Source organism: Phyllobates terribilis, unplaced genomic scaffold (assembly GCF_046119375.1).
Source record: "Phyllobates terribilis strain yellow unplaced genomic scaffold, ASM4611937v1 Scaffold_9__5_contigs__length_417890890, whole genome shotgun sequence".
In the NCBI taxonomy this organism is placed as follows: domain Eukaryota; kingdom Metazoa; phylum Chordata; class Amphibia; order Anura; family Dendrobatidae; genus Phyllobates; species Phyllobates terribilis.
In genome coordinates this window covers 103882518-103901291 of record NW_027362769.1, presented here as the reverse complement: position 1 = coordinate 103901291, position 18774 = coordinate 103882518, and the positions used below count along the sequence as shown (strand labels likewise).

At 45.6% G+C, this 18774-nt stretch overlaps 1 protein-coding gene across 1 annotated transcript in view; it reads left to right on the top strand.

Annotated features, from left to right (window-relative positions):
• AGPS (alkylglycerone phosphate synthase) overlaps positions 1-18774 on the top strand; it is a 205768-nt gene that overhangs the window by 66103 nt on the left and 120891 nt on the right. Inside the window, exons 5-9 of the mRNA XM_073646879.1 lie at positions 275-349; positions 3879-3950; positions 4521-4600; positions 8131-8211; positions 11707-11832. Of these exons, the coding sequence (XP_073502980.1) occupies positions 275-349; positions 3879-3950; positions 4521-4600; positions 8131-8211; positions 11707-11832 (434 nt within the window). The remainder of the gene's footprint in view (positions 1-274; positions 350-3878; positions 3951-4520; positions 4601-8130; positions 8212-11706; positions 11833-18774) is intronic.

Here is an 18774-nt window from a genome sequence, read left to right as displayed (position 1 = left end):
AATAAATGCTATGCTTCTTTCAGCTGACGGGCACCAGAGTAACACACATTCTGCAATTTCTGCACTTTTACGGCATAAATCATGATGAATTTTTCCGCCGCGCTTGAACACGCTCCCTCCCTGCTAAGCCCCACCCACTTGTTTTGATGAATTGAGGCCTTTGCATATGAAATGTTGGAGCACGTAGATTTGCGTGTGATGTATTGGCCCTTTATATGCTGACGTTCTGGACTGCACTGTTATATTCGCTACTTCTATATAATGTTTCCCATAGGTCATTGCCTCCACGAATTGTTTGCACTCAGGGAAGGAACGTTCAAAAGAATCCCAGACATTGTCGTGTGGCCACGTAAGTGCTTCACTGCGTCTCCACCGCATTTCTACAGAGACCTGTAAATTTAGGACTAATGGAGATTGCAGAGTAGTATAAAAGTAACGCAGTTGTGATCTGATCCACTCGCATTGGTAGACGGATTACTGAGTACTGCATTTATCCACTTCCAAAATGCAAGTGATGTATGAGACTCACGAGACAGGCGAATCCGACCCTTCTCCTCCAGTTTGTGGTGATGCGGTAGTGCACGCCTTAATCCCCTTCCTGACATATGGTACGTCATCTGTCAGGTCCCAGTTTTGAGCTGGAGCCGAGCCTGCATCATGGCCGGCAGATGGAGGCTGCATTACACAGCCATCATCTGCCTCTATCTGCAGGAAGCAGAGCTGAGTGATTCCTGCTCCCATTAACCCGTCAATGCCAAAGTCAACCTCTAACAGCAGTAATCAAAGCGTGCAATCTGGGGAGGGGGTTGGCTCTGTTCCACACACCCATCTGGTCCCATTGTACGATCACAGGGTGCTGATGTGTTAACTGGTTACCATGTCAGCTGGGGGCCTACTAAAGACCCCCATAACTGCCATGCCGATACTCCTAAAAGGACCAATCTGTGGCTGGCATTCATAGGAGATCATGATTTTTGCTATATACTGTAGTATTTCAGTATATAGTATAGGCCATTGGACGATCAAAGGAAAGGTACAAGTTTCCAGATCCCAGAGCATAATAAATGTAAGATGTAAAAAAAAAATTAAAAACCTCACTGCTCGCCTCTTTGGCCCTTTCGCTACTGATCACCAACTGTCCAGTCCTCATTGCATCTTCTGACCCCTCGCCGCTCCCACTGGAGTCCAAGTGAGACATCCAGCTTTCATGAGACCCAGGAGGGTTCGGCGCAAGCGCACAGTGTCATGGTATCATGACGTGCGCCGTGACCTTTTGTGTGCATGCGTAGATCCCTCCTGGGCCTCATGAAAGCTGGAGCGTCCAGCTGAGCGTGAGCGACTCGAGGAATCCAGCATGAGCCGAGGGGGATCAAAAGATGCATTGAGGACCGAATGGGTGGCAGTGAGTAGCAGAGGAGTACAGTAGTAAAGAGGTGAGTACAGTAGTAAAGAGGTGAGTGCAAGGATTTTTACTTCTTTTTTTTTTTTTTTTTAACTGTTTTGATGGCTCTTTATGTTTCGCTGGAAGCAAATTACAAAAAATTCCAATTTTCGCTAAATGAAATTTTTTGCAAAATGTCAGTTGGATTCAGTCCCACTCAAATAAACTTGCTAATCTCTATTGGTCACAGTATTGGGGGCTCTCTGTTTGCATCCTCTGCACAGATCGGAGTTCTCTTCTTCCTGCTTCCAAGATTTTCCGCCGCTGTAGCAGGGGGTGCGCTATATTAACTCTGCACTGCACCTTACTTGTGCTGTGGGATAAGAAAGGTAGGGGAGATGTGGTGTAGACCAAGCACTGCAATCCCCATGCCAAGAAGCAGGAGGAAAGGATCACCAATCTGAGCAGAGGAGGACACGGGAGGCAAACAGAAGGTGACTATGTATAGGATACTCATTTTTCAGTGCTGGGGTGGAGGGACTCTTTAAAGCAATATTTGACCACAGTATTTTTTTTTTTTCTTTAGAAGTTCATCAAAACTTTTATGGTAGAAAATTGTAGTATAAAACTCACATATTTTTGCAAAAAAGAAAAAATGCGACCCCATTTCTTATTTTTAAAATAGTCATAACTTAATGGGAGGGGGTTGGGATCAACAGCACCCCACAATTCACCCATTGCCTTCTGCTTATGCCCAGGTGTGGCCCCTGCCTACGCACCAGACACTTTCCATTTTCCCTGTGATGTCCCCAGTGCCCCGGTGTTTGCCTTCTGGTATCACATATAATGGGGCCGCCTATTAGAGACCCCTAATGAACAGGGGGTAATTAACAATGTAGTTAATCCTCTTCAGCAACATCACTTTATGCCCCGAACAAGGTGCTTCTCCTGTCCGTGTGAAATGGGCTGTTAGACATCCATGTTCCTCCAGTGATTAGACAGCGCCAATTAAGCAGAATAGTGACTCGGAGTAGCAATTAGCAGCGTAGGCATTGCAGACAGCACAACAGTAATAGTTAAATATTATTAAACACGCCATTATCACTATTGCTATTTAATTGCACTAGGTTAACTTTACAAATAGCTTTAGGCCCATTCAAAATAGCCAAATTAGTCATTGTACATTAATTAAACCGAATAGAGGCGGTTAAATATTAGCCGGCTTAATTGTATTGCAGTTTTATGCAATTACGCTTGAAACGACTAATTCCTTAAATCCAAATGAAGCGCTTACAGGGGATGTTGTAAAGCGGGACGTGACATGGTCGGCCACAGGATTTGCTCTGCATCAGTCGTCACATATTCAGTTTGAGGTTCCGAAAGAAAGAACAGAATATAGGCGAATCTTCATATAGGATTTTGGGAAAACCTATAGGCCTTGTACACAATACTCTATGTAAAGTCGAGCATCATACTGATGGGATCATGGTGCCGATAAAATCCTGTGATGCCCTAGTTTGTACCTATGTGATACAGATTTTACTTACTTCTTGTAAGCTGCTATTCTCCATTAAAGGGATTTTGCAAAGTGCTTGTAAAAGTGAGTAACGTTGCAATTTACCAATTATTACTTTCTGCTCTCAAGAATGAAGGGATTTAATTTTTTTTGTTTAGTACTTATTGCCTTGGTTACCAGCCACCATCATAGGTGTCTGGTCTGCTAGGCACAGAGCTTGTAAGCTCTGCTCTGAGGCTGACCCACATGAGCTTCCGTACATCTGCGCTTCGCTGATGCTGCTTGCAACATTGGTGCGCGTATAGTTTCGGGCCAGCGGTGCAGCCATGCTGCTTCTCCAATCGGTCAGTCACTCAGGAAGCCGGGAGGTGCGCTACTGATGATAGATCCGAAGAAGAACCCTTTTAATGGCCCTATCGTTTAGGAAAAATTATTTTTACCTGTATGTAGGATTCAAATAAATATATATAAATGGATCCAATTTCTTAGGACAATTTTTTTTATTGAAATATAATTTTTATTGATTTTTATTTAATTGAAAGACATTTGCCGTGTCTATGCTTTGCCACATAATGTTTTGGGCACATATACTGCAAATAAAAAAAACAAACTTATAATATTCTAACTAAAGGGGAAAAATCCCAGAGCTTTCCATGGAAGTAATATGGTAATGTACATGGAAATTATTAAGGAGTAATTCAGACTAGTATCCAACCTGACTGCGAGCGGTTAATTGCACTGGATCTCTATGTTCATCAAACAACCCTTGATATCAAAAACCAATTTGTTTCCCCTAAATTAAATATTTATTGATTTAACAGTGAACAATAGAAAGATATAAAGCAGAAAGGCGCGGAAATAGGGTTGGATAGACCGAGTGTGGAGGCTAAATCGGGGTCCGGAGGCTTTAGAAACCTTTTCTCTTATAAAAATCTAAATTCTGATTAAGGCATAAATGTGATCTGTGATTTTCTTCGTTAGATTGTCACGATGATGTGGTGCGGATTGTGGACCTGGCCTGTAAGCACAATGTCTGCGTCATACCTTTTGGAGGTACGTATACAATAACAGCATCAGGTTTTTAGAATATTTCTATTGTGCAATGAAAATCGGATTCAATGATGAGGGAGGAAAAGTTGATGAAAATTGTCCTGTAGTCCTTTAGGTCGTCTTTGTCCTACACAGGTCGGTCTTATAAGATAGATCTGCCAGTATTACGCACGGTCACCCCATATTAGACTACATGGGCTTGTGGCTTGTTCACACTCTGCATTTTTCGTGCTGCAAAAAAAAAAGTGTGTTTTACAATCCCAGCATAACGTATGTGATTTCCAAAATGTTGTCCAGATGCTTCATTTTTTTCCTTGCGTTTTTAAACCATTCAAATGAATGTATAAAAACGCAGCGAAAATGCAACTAAAAGCGCATCCAAAAAAAAAAAAAAAAAAGGCACGTAATGCAACATCTTCCCTGCGGGAAAAAAAACGCTGCAGAAATACTCTGTGTGAACGTACTCTAATACATAGTTCACTACTTTATTATTCAAACCATCCAAAATATTTTTTTTTCAATAAAATGGAAACTATTGGGGTCCGATTGTGAACTATGTGATACATATTGCAGGGGGAACAAGTGTCTCCAATGCATTGGAGTGTCCTGAGGATGAGAAGAGAAGCATTGTCTCCTTGGACACGTCGCAGATGGTAAGTGCAGCCAGAATCCCAGTTGGGTGTCGATGTGGTGGAGCCTCTCGAATGTATCAGATGAAATGTACAGTAAGAGGAAACCTTTAGATTGTGTTATCCTCGTCTTCCACTTTGGGGATCCGTTTACCTTTTGAACATGGAGTTTGGACACAGCTATTAGTCTTGTGAGGGTTGCATACCCATTTGTAACTTTTGGGGAGAACATGGCAGTAAGTGTTTAGTTCCTCTGTAAAACCACCGCAGGAAAAATGATGCTTAAAAAAGTTGTCCATTACTTGGACAACCCCTTCCCATACTTCACCCTTGGCCCCAATAAAATATAAAAGCTTATGCTCCCCTCCCGTGCCAGCGCCGCTGTTCCAGCAGTGTCGGTATTCGCGGTCCTGTGCGGTTGTAGTGACACGTGACCCCGGCGCCCAATCAGCGCCGGCGTCACTGCCCCACCTCCTGTCGAATTGAACTTGAAGAGGAAGTCCGGGCTGCAGCTGATCTCTGACTTCCTCTTCATGTTCAATTCATACGAAGGTGGAGACAGTGACTCCAGTCCTGATTGGGCGCCGGGTCACGTGTCACTACAACCGCACGAGGGTCCCGGGACCACGAGTACTGGAAAGGCACCGGCACGGGAGGTGAGTTTATTTACAGTAAAACAAGCCACACATTTTGGCGCCAGCACCAACACCTTCATCAGGCCATATTACAGTATCGGGCAGCGGGAATTTATATACATAAGGCAGGAAAAGGAAATGACCTCATGTAGTTGGGTCAATTGTCATGACACCAGGGAAAATAAATCTAAAAAAACCCCCAAAACCTGTGGTCCTACTAAAACCCAGGATTCCACCTCAAAGGGGTCGTCCAGGTTTGGAATGAAAGCCTGCCATCTCTCTATGTAAGAGTGCATTCAGATGACCATGCAAATCGGTCCGAGATCGGACCACAATGCTCGGACTGGCTGTGGGCAATCCTGTCCCTGGGCTGGCAGATTCATAGAAATATATCAATCAGTCACGCTCAGGTCGGGAGGCTTGTGGCCAGCCCGTGCATTGCTCTCCGATTTTGGAGCGATTTGCACTGATGCCTGAATGCGCCCTAATAGGGTGTAATAATGGATGTTCTGAGTTAGGCCCCAGACACTTTAGATGGCTTTCGGCTGATCAATGGTTTATCCGGCTAGCCCACCCAACTGTAACTGCCACACACAGTAGCTCTCATTTTGCTGAGTGAACCTGCGTTCTCCACGAGCAACTTCCAGACCAGACTCCTCTGGTGGCGTCTTGAGAATAAAAGGATCGGCAGTCCACAACTGGACATGCCTGATCCTTATCTTTCCCGACATCATCTGTCAAGGAAGAGTCAGGAGGTCCCCTCCTACACATTAGCATGTCACCCGAACCTATCCATGTCAGCAGGGGCTTTTAGAGACACTATTATTGCTGATCTGTCACCAGATTTCACCATACAAACTGCATACACCAATTGCTATGACATTATTAGACCTGATGATGCTGGTGTACTGACTTTGAAAGTACATTTTCATAATTACTTTTGAAAGTTTTCAAGACAGATATTAAAATGAGGATTTTTGGAGTTTAAGAGTTTGTCTCCTATCATTCAGATTCAAAGAAAATTTGTAAGCTTTTTTTTTTTTCCCCCCATTAGGGACCCCCTACTTTAGCCACTGTACGGAACCCCCCTTCAGTGGCTTAAGAGGAGAGAACCCAACCAGCGCTTACAAAGTATGGCCAGCAAGCCCTGTCTATACATCCCGTCCCCTAAATAGTAATTTTTTTCACATTCATTTGCATGACATGGTTAAAAAAAAAAAAGGTTTTTCCATAAACTACATTTATCAGGTTTCCACAGGACATGTGTTATCGAGGGGGTAAGAAAACTGGGACCCATGATGATTCTGAGAAGGGGGTGGGGGGCTGTCAGAATTACCCTGTATGGATTAAGTAATAAATGTTGTATATGAGACAACCACCCCCCCCCTACACTGTGGAAGGTAGTGAAACCTCTGACCACAGGGTTCATGGCGCACGCTGTGTGGTGGTGACGCGCGCTGGGTGGTGGCGCTTGCGCTGTAGAAGCCAAAACCGCCTCTAGTCATAAGTGTTAAGGTTATAACTCGGATCAGCACATAGTAAGTAATGCACGTGCTGCACTGTAAGGTTTTCCCGATCCTCTCTTCCCATTTCGGGCCTCCGTCCTGTGCTGGTACTGCCCGGTATCCCACCTACTTTGTCACTGTCAGTGTTCAGCCGTTCACGGGTTTTTCCAGCCGTTCGCAGTGTGATGGCCTACACTTACGTGATGTTTTCCGGGTGGAATAGGCCGGGTCAGCATAAGTTCATATATGTTCTACATGCGGAAAACATCACAGTGCTGAACAAGCTCAATAAACAGCACAAAACCGCACAAAGGAATCCTTCAGCATAGAATAGAATTTTAAAGGTAATTTGAAGTATTTTGGCTGCCACATCAAGGACCTGGCGTTCCTGGCTCTGCAGATGTGATTAATCTATTTCATACGACCCCTCCGAGTATAAACAGACATATGCTGAGCTTTAGTCGCTTGTAAACTTTTCAAGGTGCGCTGAGGAGGGCGCTATTATTGGAAGTTGTAATCATCCGGCTGAACATTTATAGGTTTTCGCAGATATTAGTGACAATCCCGTATCTATTTCCATATATTATAGTTGTTTTCCACTGGGTATTAACTAAAGCTTGTTTGGCTCAGGATGGTGATGTGGGGTGAAAGTGGAGTGCTGCTCCTCCACTTTCGCAGCTGTGTCCCCTGCTGGACTGCCGGCATCACGTGTCAGCTGCGGTTGATCACTGGGCGCTAATCGGCTACGACATTCACACAAATCAGATTTTGGCTGCAGCCTTCACAATTCATCGGTACATGCTGATTGGCTGCAGTGGTCACGTGACATCAATGTCACATGACCATTGGGCAACACAGAGCTGGCATCTCTGGGAAGGCGGCGCCATTCTGGGAGATGATGGTCGTGTTTTTATTATTTTTTTTATTTTACTTATGTCATTTAAGCAGTGAAAGGGAACCTGTCATGTCAGATAACGCCATTAACCTGCATATATCGGGTTAATTTGCAAGTTAATAGCTTTATGAAGGTAGCTGGCCGCTGTACTGACAGCACAGCACCCGAGAGAAAATGAACTTTATTTCTCCCGGGAGCCGCCGGCTTTCAGTCTTGGAGGCGAGCCCATAGCAATTACAGTTGCCACACATGACTGAAAGCCGGCGGCTCCCAGGAGAGTTGAAATTCAATTTCTCCCAGGTGCTGCGCTTTCAGTACTGCAGCCGGCCACCTTCAAAACGCTATTAACCTGCAGCTTAATTGCATTATGGGACATGACAGGTTCCCTTTAAGAAGAGGTCCAACTCCCCATAGGTATGAGACTAAAAGCAATTTATGGTATATTTTGCAGATATTTCATAAATGTATATTTGAAATTACTCTTCAGTATTTATTTTATTTTTTTAATTAATTCTTTAGAGTCGAATTCTCTGGATTGATGAGAAGAACCTGACGGCACACATTGAAGCTGGCATCACTGGTCAAGATTTAGAAAAACAGGTAGCTGTGAATTTTGAGGATGGGAATTCCTTACTATTTTTAAGGCCTGTCCTTACTGTCAATGAATGGAAACTTTTTTAATTACATCCAGGGTTGAAGTATCACAGTGTATAGTACAAGCGACCATTCAAGTCCCCTTTGGGAAATGAAAAATTAAAAAAAAATTTGAGTCTCTCTCTTTCCTCAACTGAAAAAAAAAAAAAGTAATAAAAAAATATGCATTTTGTATCGCCACTTTCATAGATGTCCTATCTATGAAAATACTAAAATGAATTAATCCGCTCGGTAAGTGGCATAAAGAAAAAAAGAATTGAAAAACTAGAATTGCCATTTTTTCTTTCACTGCATTCTCCTCCTCCGAAAAATTAAATAAAAAGTGTTCTAACTGTGCATCAACCTGATACCAATAAAAACTATAGCGCGGCAGGCAAAAAACAAGCCCATACACCGCTCCATCAGTGGAAAAGTTAAAAAAAAATAAATAAAATAAAAAAAAAAAAAAAAAAAAGACAGGTCTTAGAATATGGCGTCACAAACATAATTTTTTTTTTCTTAAAGTCTTGAATTTTTTTAACTGCTAAAATAAATAAATATATATAGATAGAGCTATAGATAAAAAAAAAGTTTAACAAGTTTGCTATTGACATAATTGCTCTGACCTGAAGAATATGCTTGCCAGAGCATTGGCAGAAATTGCTTTTTTATTTCACCCCACTTTTTTTTTTTCTTTCCTATTTTTCACTACATTACGGTGCAATGTATATCAAGCCCTCATGAATGCTGCTATGTGGGTGTAAAAATAATAATTAAAAAAAAAAAAAAAAAAGATAGACAAAAGGAGGAAAAACCAAAAGTGCAAAATTGAAAAAAAACAAAAACCCAATTCCGAGGTTGATGGGGAATAAAGAGCTTGTTCAAGTAATCATAACTCTGCTATTTGGCGCAGCACGGTGGCTCAGTGGTTAGCACTATTGCTTTGCAGTTCTGGGGTCCTGAGTTCAAATCCCACCAAGGACAACATCTGCAAGGAGTTTGTATGTTCTCCCTGGGTTTCCTCCAGGTTCTCTAATATAATACATAGATATAGTGATAATTTTTACCTTGTGACATGTTCTATGTGCTATGCACGCTCTGCCAGGAGGGGGCTGATAGCGCGCCTCGACGCGCGTTTCGCCTGCGTGGCTTCGTCCTGGTATTATATTAGAGTCCTATGGTTCTAGTGCATGCATCTAAACGTGTATTGCATAACTTTTGCCTCATGACTGTCTATCCCTGATAGCTCTTCCACTTCCTCTATATAGGAACTTAGCACATTTGCTTGCTTCTTTGCAGACTGCACTTCAAATACTGATATACTCTGCATTAATGAGATCAGCACTTGACTATATTATACTCCGTGGTCGAATAGATCAGGATTTGACAGTATCCTACTACTAGATTATCATTCTGTTGGCAATCTGTCATTGGGTATATATATAGATATCTCTATATATAATTATTTACTGATTTCTGTGACACTCTTCTATGGGGGGGATGGTCTCCTTTTATTGGCTTCTTTCATCTGCCTATCTGGTTTTGCTTCTTTCACCAGTCACCACTAATATTATGTAAACTCTGGTTGTCTATTTATAAAATAATAAATATAAATTTTCATTAAGAGCTCTTTCTCTGGCTCCCTTCTTTGAAAATTCGTGTCAGTATAGATGTGGCTGACATTTTGGATATAGATTCTCCTCCTCCCCCTTTTTTGGATGCTATGTTTATTATTTTACGGACATATCCCAACTTTCAGCAGGGATCGATTGTGCCATTTTATCCTTTCTGTTGCAATATGTTTTGGATTTAGTTTGCTGAAATCGCTCATTTCCTCCAATTCACAGACAGACCGAAGGAAACTATTAGCGTTCTCATCTGTGCGCGACCCGGCCGTTACTACGCCAGGCTCGCTACTTCTCATAGACCCGCGTAGACGCATACAACCTCGCCTGACACACTTTACTTCTTTTATTGACTTATTACTAGTGCGGAAATTCTCGGTTAACCAAAATTGATTACCTCTGATTGATAGCCGGGCGTACAGTAAACTCCAGATTCACAGATGGCTGGCTGCGTACCATTTGATGCAAGACTGCTGAGCTTTGAAAATGATTTCAGTGGGACCGCGCGGGTTTTGTAGCCGTTAAAGGGCATCTATTCCAACTCAGGTGCCGTACAGATGGCAAAGCCAAGCTAATATGGAAAAATGAGGAACAAGTGACTATTTAATGTACAGGAATGCATGATCTGCATCACTAATAGATGGTGCCGTTGCATACAGGAAGCCCGACCAGATGGCTGTACATTAAAACACATCAGTCCTTGAGAGAATTAAGTGCAGGCAATTTGCTCACATTTTGTACAGGCTGCAGCAGATCACATTAGAGGAAAGGGAACGCCAGATTAACGACTTTATTTATTGGATGGATTTAGACATAGTAGTTTGGTGTTTTTTTTCTTTTTTTTCCTTTTTCTGTTCATATGTTTTTCATGAATATGTTTTGCAAGAGCCATTCCCATTAAGAAATGATTCGCATACATCATTCAGAGCAAAGTCGTTCTTTAGATTAGGCACAATAATAAAAAGCAGAAAAATCACCAATAAGTAGCAGCTCATGAGTTGCTTTACACCACTCTTAAGAAGCCAGTATAGGTCATCATACACATTTGATTAATGTTGGCCAAACCTGCCATGTAGTTAATGAGCTGTCAGTCAAGGTGGAGCAGGGTGGGGAATAGAGCTGGGGAGGCGGAGGCTCGAAAAGTGCTCTGACCACGCCCAGAGTGCTTAAGCCTCATTTGCAAATGAGTTAAAACAGCAGTTCAATCGGGGAGCAACGAGTGACATCAGTAAATGTATGGACGACTGTATCTTTCAGACAACAACATGACCATATCAATGGTTTTTGGGTTGACAGACTCCCTTTAAGTTAGACCATACAGTTCGGTTCAAGATAGACTGCAATGCTTGGACTGGCCGTGGGTCTCCCAACCCGAGTGTTACCACTTCTTTTTCTCTGGCTTATGCCATGGCTGGCCTGTGTACCCTACAAAGGCACATAGACATGGATGACCCTTTAAAGAGCTTTGTTCTTCACCTAACAATGCATGAGATGGGTAATTGCGTGTTTCGGCCGTATGTGCTACAGCTCTATTTACATGGGACTTTTGGGTGTCCCTGTTCTGAGGATCGATGGGCAATCCCAGCTATCGGACCTGACTGAGCTCAGAGGCTTTACCCGAGTTGATGGCATGTGCCGCTGGCCTCTGTTAATTGCTGTCAGTGGGACGTTAGCACTGCAGGCAATAGCAGACACGCAGGGAGCAACGGTGGAGACTGCGCTGGACCCAGGGAAGGGGAGTAAAGTGCAGTTTAATCTATCTTTATCAGTGAATTTGTGTGTATAAATGTATAAAGGATCCAAAATGATTCATTATTATCCGTCTGATCTGTTCCAGCTTGGGGAGAGTGGTTACTGTACAGGTCACGAGCCAGACTCCATGGAGTTCAGCACGCTGGGAGGCTGGGTGGCTACACGAGCATCAGGCATGAAGAAGAACATCTATGGAAACATTGAAGATCTGGTAATGCAGTTCCTCTGTTTTCCTTTCTCACGCACCAACTGCTTCTTATATATAGTAAAATCATCTGGAGGATATAGTCCACAGAATGTTCTTCCTTTCTGATCTTTTCCCATGTCTAATGATGTACGAAATACTATTTCCATGCAGAGCTTGTATTAGGAGAGCACCATAATAATATCCATACAGGCAGGACCCCGACAGGACACGTGTGATTCACTTGATGCCGTCCGCTCGCACACATGCATGTTATTAGGATCAGGTTATAGCATCTGTGGTTTTACGGATTAGTAAAAATCTTTTCGCATGTTACATGTTAGCATCTATCACTCATTATTTTATATAGTAGCATGAAAGGCCTCCCCTGCTACGTCGGGATCGAGACCATTGTCTGGCGGCCCCCGGCTTCACCAAATACTTGATTATTGGATAATGTCCCAATTCTGCAGCTGCGTAGTATTCATTTATAACCGGGTCAGTGATTTAATACTTGTCCCGCAGTATGGGTTTGCATATATATAATGTTTTAGAATATCTTCTGTCATGTTGCTGAAAAAATATATATTCCCTTATTCTTTTGGTTGTATCTACTTGTGAGAAAGCTGTATAATAATAATATGTTATTTACTATAAATAATATTATTTCCACCCTTATAACTCAAAAAGGGCCTTTTTCTGTCTGCTGATACCATAAATTCTTAAAATTACATTACACCGGTAGCTTACTGCTCGTACATTTTAAGCTTCCCTTAAAGAGGACCAACGAGCTGTATACAAGTTGAAAGGCACTCATTTAGTGGCCTGGGACATGGGACGTTGACAGCTGATGGGAACACATGCTGTCCCAATATAGCATCAGGTTATCGGCAGCACATCCCATGATTACAAAGAACGATGTACTGTCAATATGGTGATTTTATTTTTTTAACAACATAAATCTGATCACCTGACGAACATGCAGTTTGCTCATTTTTTCGGGTTATTGCTGTCAACTGGGAACGAGCTCATTCACGGATTCTCAGACCGTCTAAATCTAGGGAGTGTGTTGGCCCATGCTGACAGTATAAACTTAACACACAGCCTTGTAGGGGGTATAGCCCCTATAAAAATTGTTCCTTTAGTGCTTTTATCACTACCTCTATTTTATAGTAAATGCTTCATGCGTATTGCTACTTTACCTGTGGCTTCATCAGGGGTATTCAGGGTTTGTTTGTGTTTTTAACCCCTGATGAAGTCACAGGTTAAGTGGCGATACATGTGAGGATTTCTCCCTCACTACTATGCCTCAAATTACAGGTCCATCCTCTATCCATTTTCTTATTGTCGACTGTGTTGGTTTTTTTCATTACGGGTCTGTAGTGCTTATTTCACCATTATAGAGTTTTATTATCATAATTGTATTCCATGTATTTATCATTTCTGAAATTTTTTTTATTATACCAAGTATATTATTTGTTATATTGAGGTATTCTTGCAAGACCAGTTAATTGTTTATTGCTTGACAGTTAATAGATTGTTTGGAACTGGCACTTTCAGGACCTTTGGGTCAATATTTTTATTTCATTTTAAAGAGTACTGTTAAGTGATACATTTTTGGCGGAGAGGGTGTAGATTGTTGCCTTATTGAGTGTACATTGTACGGATCGCTGCCTATTGGCTTTTTAAGTGTTTTTATTTTTGTCATTTTTATACATTTGCATAATAAAATTAATTGTACTTATGAAGATTCCTTTCGCACTTGTATACTTTTTTTTTGTCTTAAATGGTTAATCACGAATTATGGGTTAGGTTGATCATCTTAATATTGGTGCCCTCTTAGTTTAGATTTTTTTTTATACTTGGTGCAGACAGTGCTTGCACCAGGCAAAACAGCACAGTCAATCACCAGTGAGGGAGGCAGGGACATTGCAAAACCAGTGGGCGCAACAGTGGACTTGCGGTGACCAAGAGGCTCTGTGCACCTTTCTGTCCACTGCTTTTGCATGTCCCGACTCCCTCACCGGTGATTGACTGTGCTGGCTTGCCTAAAGCTAGCAGTGTCTGCACTGAGCGCGCTAATTAGCATATTTGATTAAACGTTAGTTATTAGCATATTTGATTAAACGTTAGTTTCAGCAGCAGATGGAAGGAAGGGAGACACAGTCATTACTAGTGGGTAGGCGGAGCCCACATAGGATAGAACACCTCAGATTAAAAAAGAGTGTTGTCCGGCCCCTCCAGCTTGGGCTCCTCCTACTCCAGCTCTCCAGTCTAAAATTTGAGGTCACAGAGGATGGTCGCTGCTGGAAGCAGCTCCTCAGAAAATTTTTTTATTTTTATCGGACAGAGACTTGGACCCCCGTGGTCTTGAGGTCTCAGGGGTCTCAGCGCTGCTGGACCCCCACCCCTCCCTTGGCGGATCTGCATTACCCTTTGAGAGAGGTCCCTGCAGAACCCTGCCGGCCCCGGGGGATGAGGGATGCTTCCCTGGCGGGGACGCAAACCGCGCATCTGGGGTCACTGCGTTCTCCGCCCTGGGGGGAAGCTTGGGCACAGCGCCACAAATCCCTGGGGGTCCCTGTGGCGCTCAGCTGGGTGAGTGCTCAGCATGTTAATGTGTTTTGAGTGCTTCTGCGGCAGCCGCTGCTACATGTATTCATGTGGTGACTTGTGTTTTTTTTGTCCGCAGGTGGATGCCTGCAGGACATGGAAGCGGGGCAGGAGCGGAGAGCGGAGGAGTCGCGCGCGCTTTTTTTGAAGCCGGCGGGGGGCGTGGCTTCGCGCCTTCCCGGTCTTTCGCGGGCAGGAAGCGCTCTGAGCGCGCGTTTTCTCCTGCCCCTCCTCTTCCGGTTTCTCTCTCCTCACAGCGCGGCGGCCATTACTGAACGGCTTCCATCGGGCTCCTCACTCTCCTCTCCTCCCGACAGACCGAAGGAACACTGCACCGCGGCCAGCTGGGTGAGTCGCTTCTGCCTGTCAGGGCAGAAGCTTAACCCCTCACCCCCTCAGCGCAGGGCACCTTTCTGAGGCACAATAAGGTGGCAGACTGTGCTGTCCTGCAGCTATTACCTCATATAGAGGTTCCTTTTTTTGGCTGGGGCTCGCACATCCTTTTCATTTCACAGAGGTTGTGGGGAGTCTGCGACATTAACCCCTTATTAGGTGGTTATCCCTTAATTGGGGGTCAGCTGGGGTAGCTCTCTATTTAAGAACTTTAACCCTTCAGCTTTCTTTTAAGAAACCACACTGTCCTACTTACTGACAGGTTTAACCTGCCATATACTGTGTGAGGGCATGTCAGATCAGGGTCCAGGAGGTGCGGACCGTCTCCCAGGTCCGCTACAGGATCAGTCTCGCGTGTCTGACACGCAGGAGTCCTCGACGGCGTCAAGCGCAGCGGTCGGGGGTTTCGGTGATGGGGCAGTGGTCAAAATGGAGGCCCTCACTCGTTCTATTGATGGCCTGTCTGACCTTCTAGGTTATTGGGTGTCAGCTAGATCCTTTCATGGCAGGAAGCGCCACAGGCCGGTGCTGCCCTCCCCGCGCAGCGACTCGGAGATCTCTGTTATGGAGGGTTCCCCTTCAAGCTCAGATGGGGAGATGTCCGATTCGGATAAGGAGGATCGGCAGGGGCACTCTGCCTCTTTTTTGGGCCGTGCAGAGGCTTTTATTGGAGCCATGAGGGAGGCGTTACAGTTTCCGGAGGAGGTAACTAGACGTCCTGGTAAGTCGGCCCGGATGTTTCAGGAGTCGCATAGGTCGCGCTTGGCATTACCATCTCTGGATGAGCTTAATGGGGCAGTGGAGAAGGAACGCCTGTGTCCAGATAAACGTTTTCAGGGGACACGGTTTTTTTGAGGCACTGTATCCGTGTTCCACGGAGTTGATTGATAATTGGATTCCTTCTCCTGAAGTGGATGTCCCTTTATCCCAGCTTAGCAAATCCTCATTACTGCCTGTTAAAGGGAAGGCGAGTCTGCAGGATCCGCTGGACAGAAAAACGGAGATGGCGGCGAAATCCATCTACGAGGCCGCGGGTCATGGATTCAGAGCGGTGCTAGGATCCATGTGTGCTTGTAAAGCTTCCCTAAGCTGGTTGGACCATCTACGGACGGCGTGGCAGGATGGATCCCCGCTATCCGAGGTAGATGGGCTTTTCAAGTTGTTGGAGGATGCGGCCCGATATGGCAGTGATGCAGGTTTGGATACCGCGTCACTGCTGTCCAGGGCGCAATCCTCGGCGTCAGAAGAGCACTGTGGCTCAGACAGTGGACCGGGGACGCGGTTTCCAAGCAAGGTTTGCTATCTTTAGCTTACAAGGGTGGTCAGTTATTTGGATCTGACCTCACGGAGCTGATTGTCAAGGCAAAGGCAAAAGAAGCGGCCTTACCACAGCGAAGAACTGTGGCTTCTGCGTCGGGCAGGCCTAGTGCCGGTAGTAGTCGGCGGCCCTTTCGGTCCAGGGGACGGTCCGGTCAGCCCTCTTGGGGATCGGGTCGTCCCTCTTTTTCAGGAAAAAAGGCTTCTCAGAAATCCCGCACTCCCTGGAAACAGAGCTTCCGTCAAGACAAGCGGGAAGCTGACAAAAAGCCCGCTAAGGCGGACTGACGCCAGGTTTTCACTCGAGGGCTCTCGAGTGGGGGGGTCGCCTGCTCCAATTCGAATCGACTTGGGCGTCCCGCGTTTCGGACGCCTGGGTGACGCGGGTTGTGTCAGCAGGCTACTTCATAGAGTTTTTCTCGACCCCCGGACAGGTTTTGCCGATCTCGCTTTCCGTCAGAGCCCGAGCTAGTTGCCGCTCTACGGCAGGAGGTCGATTCCCTTCTGCAGAAGGGTGTGGTGGTACCGGTTCCGCCGGAGGACCGGGGAAGAGGGTTTTATTCAAACCTCTTTGTGGTCCCCAAAAAGGAGGACAAATTTCGCCCCATTCTGGATCTCAAAAGATTGAATCGGCATGTCCGCACCCGGAAATTCCGCATGGAGTCGCTTCGCTCGGTTGTGGCGGCCCTGTCGCAGAACGACTTTTTGGTGTCAATCGACATTCGCGACGCTTATTTGCATGTTCCCGTCGGAAGGGCCCACCAACGCTTCCTTCGTTTTGCCATAGGTCAGGACCATTTCCAGTTTGTGGCCCTACCATTCGGGTTGGCCTCGGCGCCCAGAGTTTTTACAAAAATTCTGGCACCTCTCATGGCGATCCTTCGAAGACAGGGGGTTACGGTTCTTCCCTACCTGGACGACCTTTTAATTGTGGCGTCCTCAAAGGAGGAGGCGGTGACGGCTCGCAATCTATCCCTTCAGCTCCTGGAGGACTTCGGGTTGCTGGTCAATTGGAAGAAGTCGTCTCTGGAACCGTCGCAGTCAATCCTGTTTTTGGGGATGCATTTCGACACTGTACGAGCAGTGGTGTCCCTGCCTCCAGACAAGCAAGCAAGTCTTCTTCGACATGTACAGGTTATGAAGTCTTCGACAGCAATGTCCCTTCGAAGGTGTATGCGCCTTTTGGGTTTGATGGTGGCGTCAATGGAGGCACTTCCGTTTGCCCAATTTCATTCCAGGACTCTCCAAATGCTCATTCTGAACCGTTGGGATCGATCACAGGCTTCGCTGGATCGCAGTGTCATCATCTCCCACAGGGTGCGAGAGTCTCTAGAATGGTGGTTACGTCCGGAAGCGTTATCCCTGGGGAAGTCCTTCCTCCTTCCGAGGTGGTCGGTCATAACCACCGATGCCAGCCTGTCAGGCTGGGGGGGTGTCTGGAACGATCTCTGGATTCAGGGAGTATGGTCGTCGGAAGAGTCTGTCCTGCCGATCAACATCCTGGAATTGAGGGCGATTTTCCTTTGCCTCCAACACTGGACGGTCCCTTTAAACGGTCTGCCAGTCCGAGTGCAGACAGACAACGCGACGGCGGTCGCGTATATCAACCATCAAGGTGGAACGAGGAGCTCCAGGCTCATGATGGAAGTGTCTCGGATCCTGGTATGGGCCGAGGCCAAGGTGCCAGCCATCTCTGCGATTCACATTCCGGGAGTTCAGAATATCACGGCGGACTTCCTCAGTCGCGAGAAGGTGGATCACGGAGAATGGAGTCTTCACCCAGAAATTTTTGCACAGCTGTGCTCCCGTTGGGGAACTCCTCAAGTGGATTTGATGGCATCAAGGTTCAACACCAAGTTACCGACGTTCATGTCCAGGTACAAGGACCCGAAGGCTGTGGCGGTGGATGCTCTGGTGGCTCCGTGGGACCAATTCGAGCTAATCTATGTGTTCCCGCCGATATCCTTACTTCCTCTGGTGTTGCGTCAGATCAGACTGGAAAGAGTCCCGGCTATGTTAGTAGCCCCAGACTGGCCAAGGAGGACGTGGTTCTCGACGCTGGTGTCGCTTCTGGCTGCGCCTCCACTTCCTCTCCCTCTTCGCCCGGACCTGTTAACCCAAGGGCCCGTTCGTCATCCGGACCTGAAGTCTCTGCGTTTGACGGCGTGGCTCTTGAGACCGAAATCTTGACTCGTCAAGGTTTTTCAGCCGAAGTCATTGCCACTCTGCGAGCTGCCAGGGGTCCTGCCACTACTAGGATCTATCACAAGACTTGGGAGGCCTTCTTTTCATGGTGTTCGGGTTCTTCAAGGAACCCGAGGATTTTTTCCATTCCCAATTTGTTGGCCTTTTTGCAGTATGGCCTGGACAAGGGTTTGGCAGTTAGCACTCTGAGGGGTCAGGTTTCTGCTTTGTCCTTGCTGTTTCGGAAGGCTATCGCCTCGCGTAGGGACGTTCGTTCCTTTTTTCGCGGGGTAACCCGTCAGTTTCCGCCGCGGAAGGCGCTTGTGTCCCCTTGGCGGCTCAATCTGGTCTTGGAGGCTCTTCAACATGGGCCTTTTGAGCCTATGGACTCCGTTAGCCTTTCTTTGCTTTCTTGGAAGGTTGCCTTTTTAGTGGCAGTCACCTCTTTGAGAAGGGTTTCTG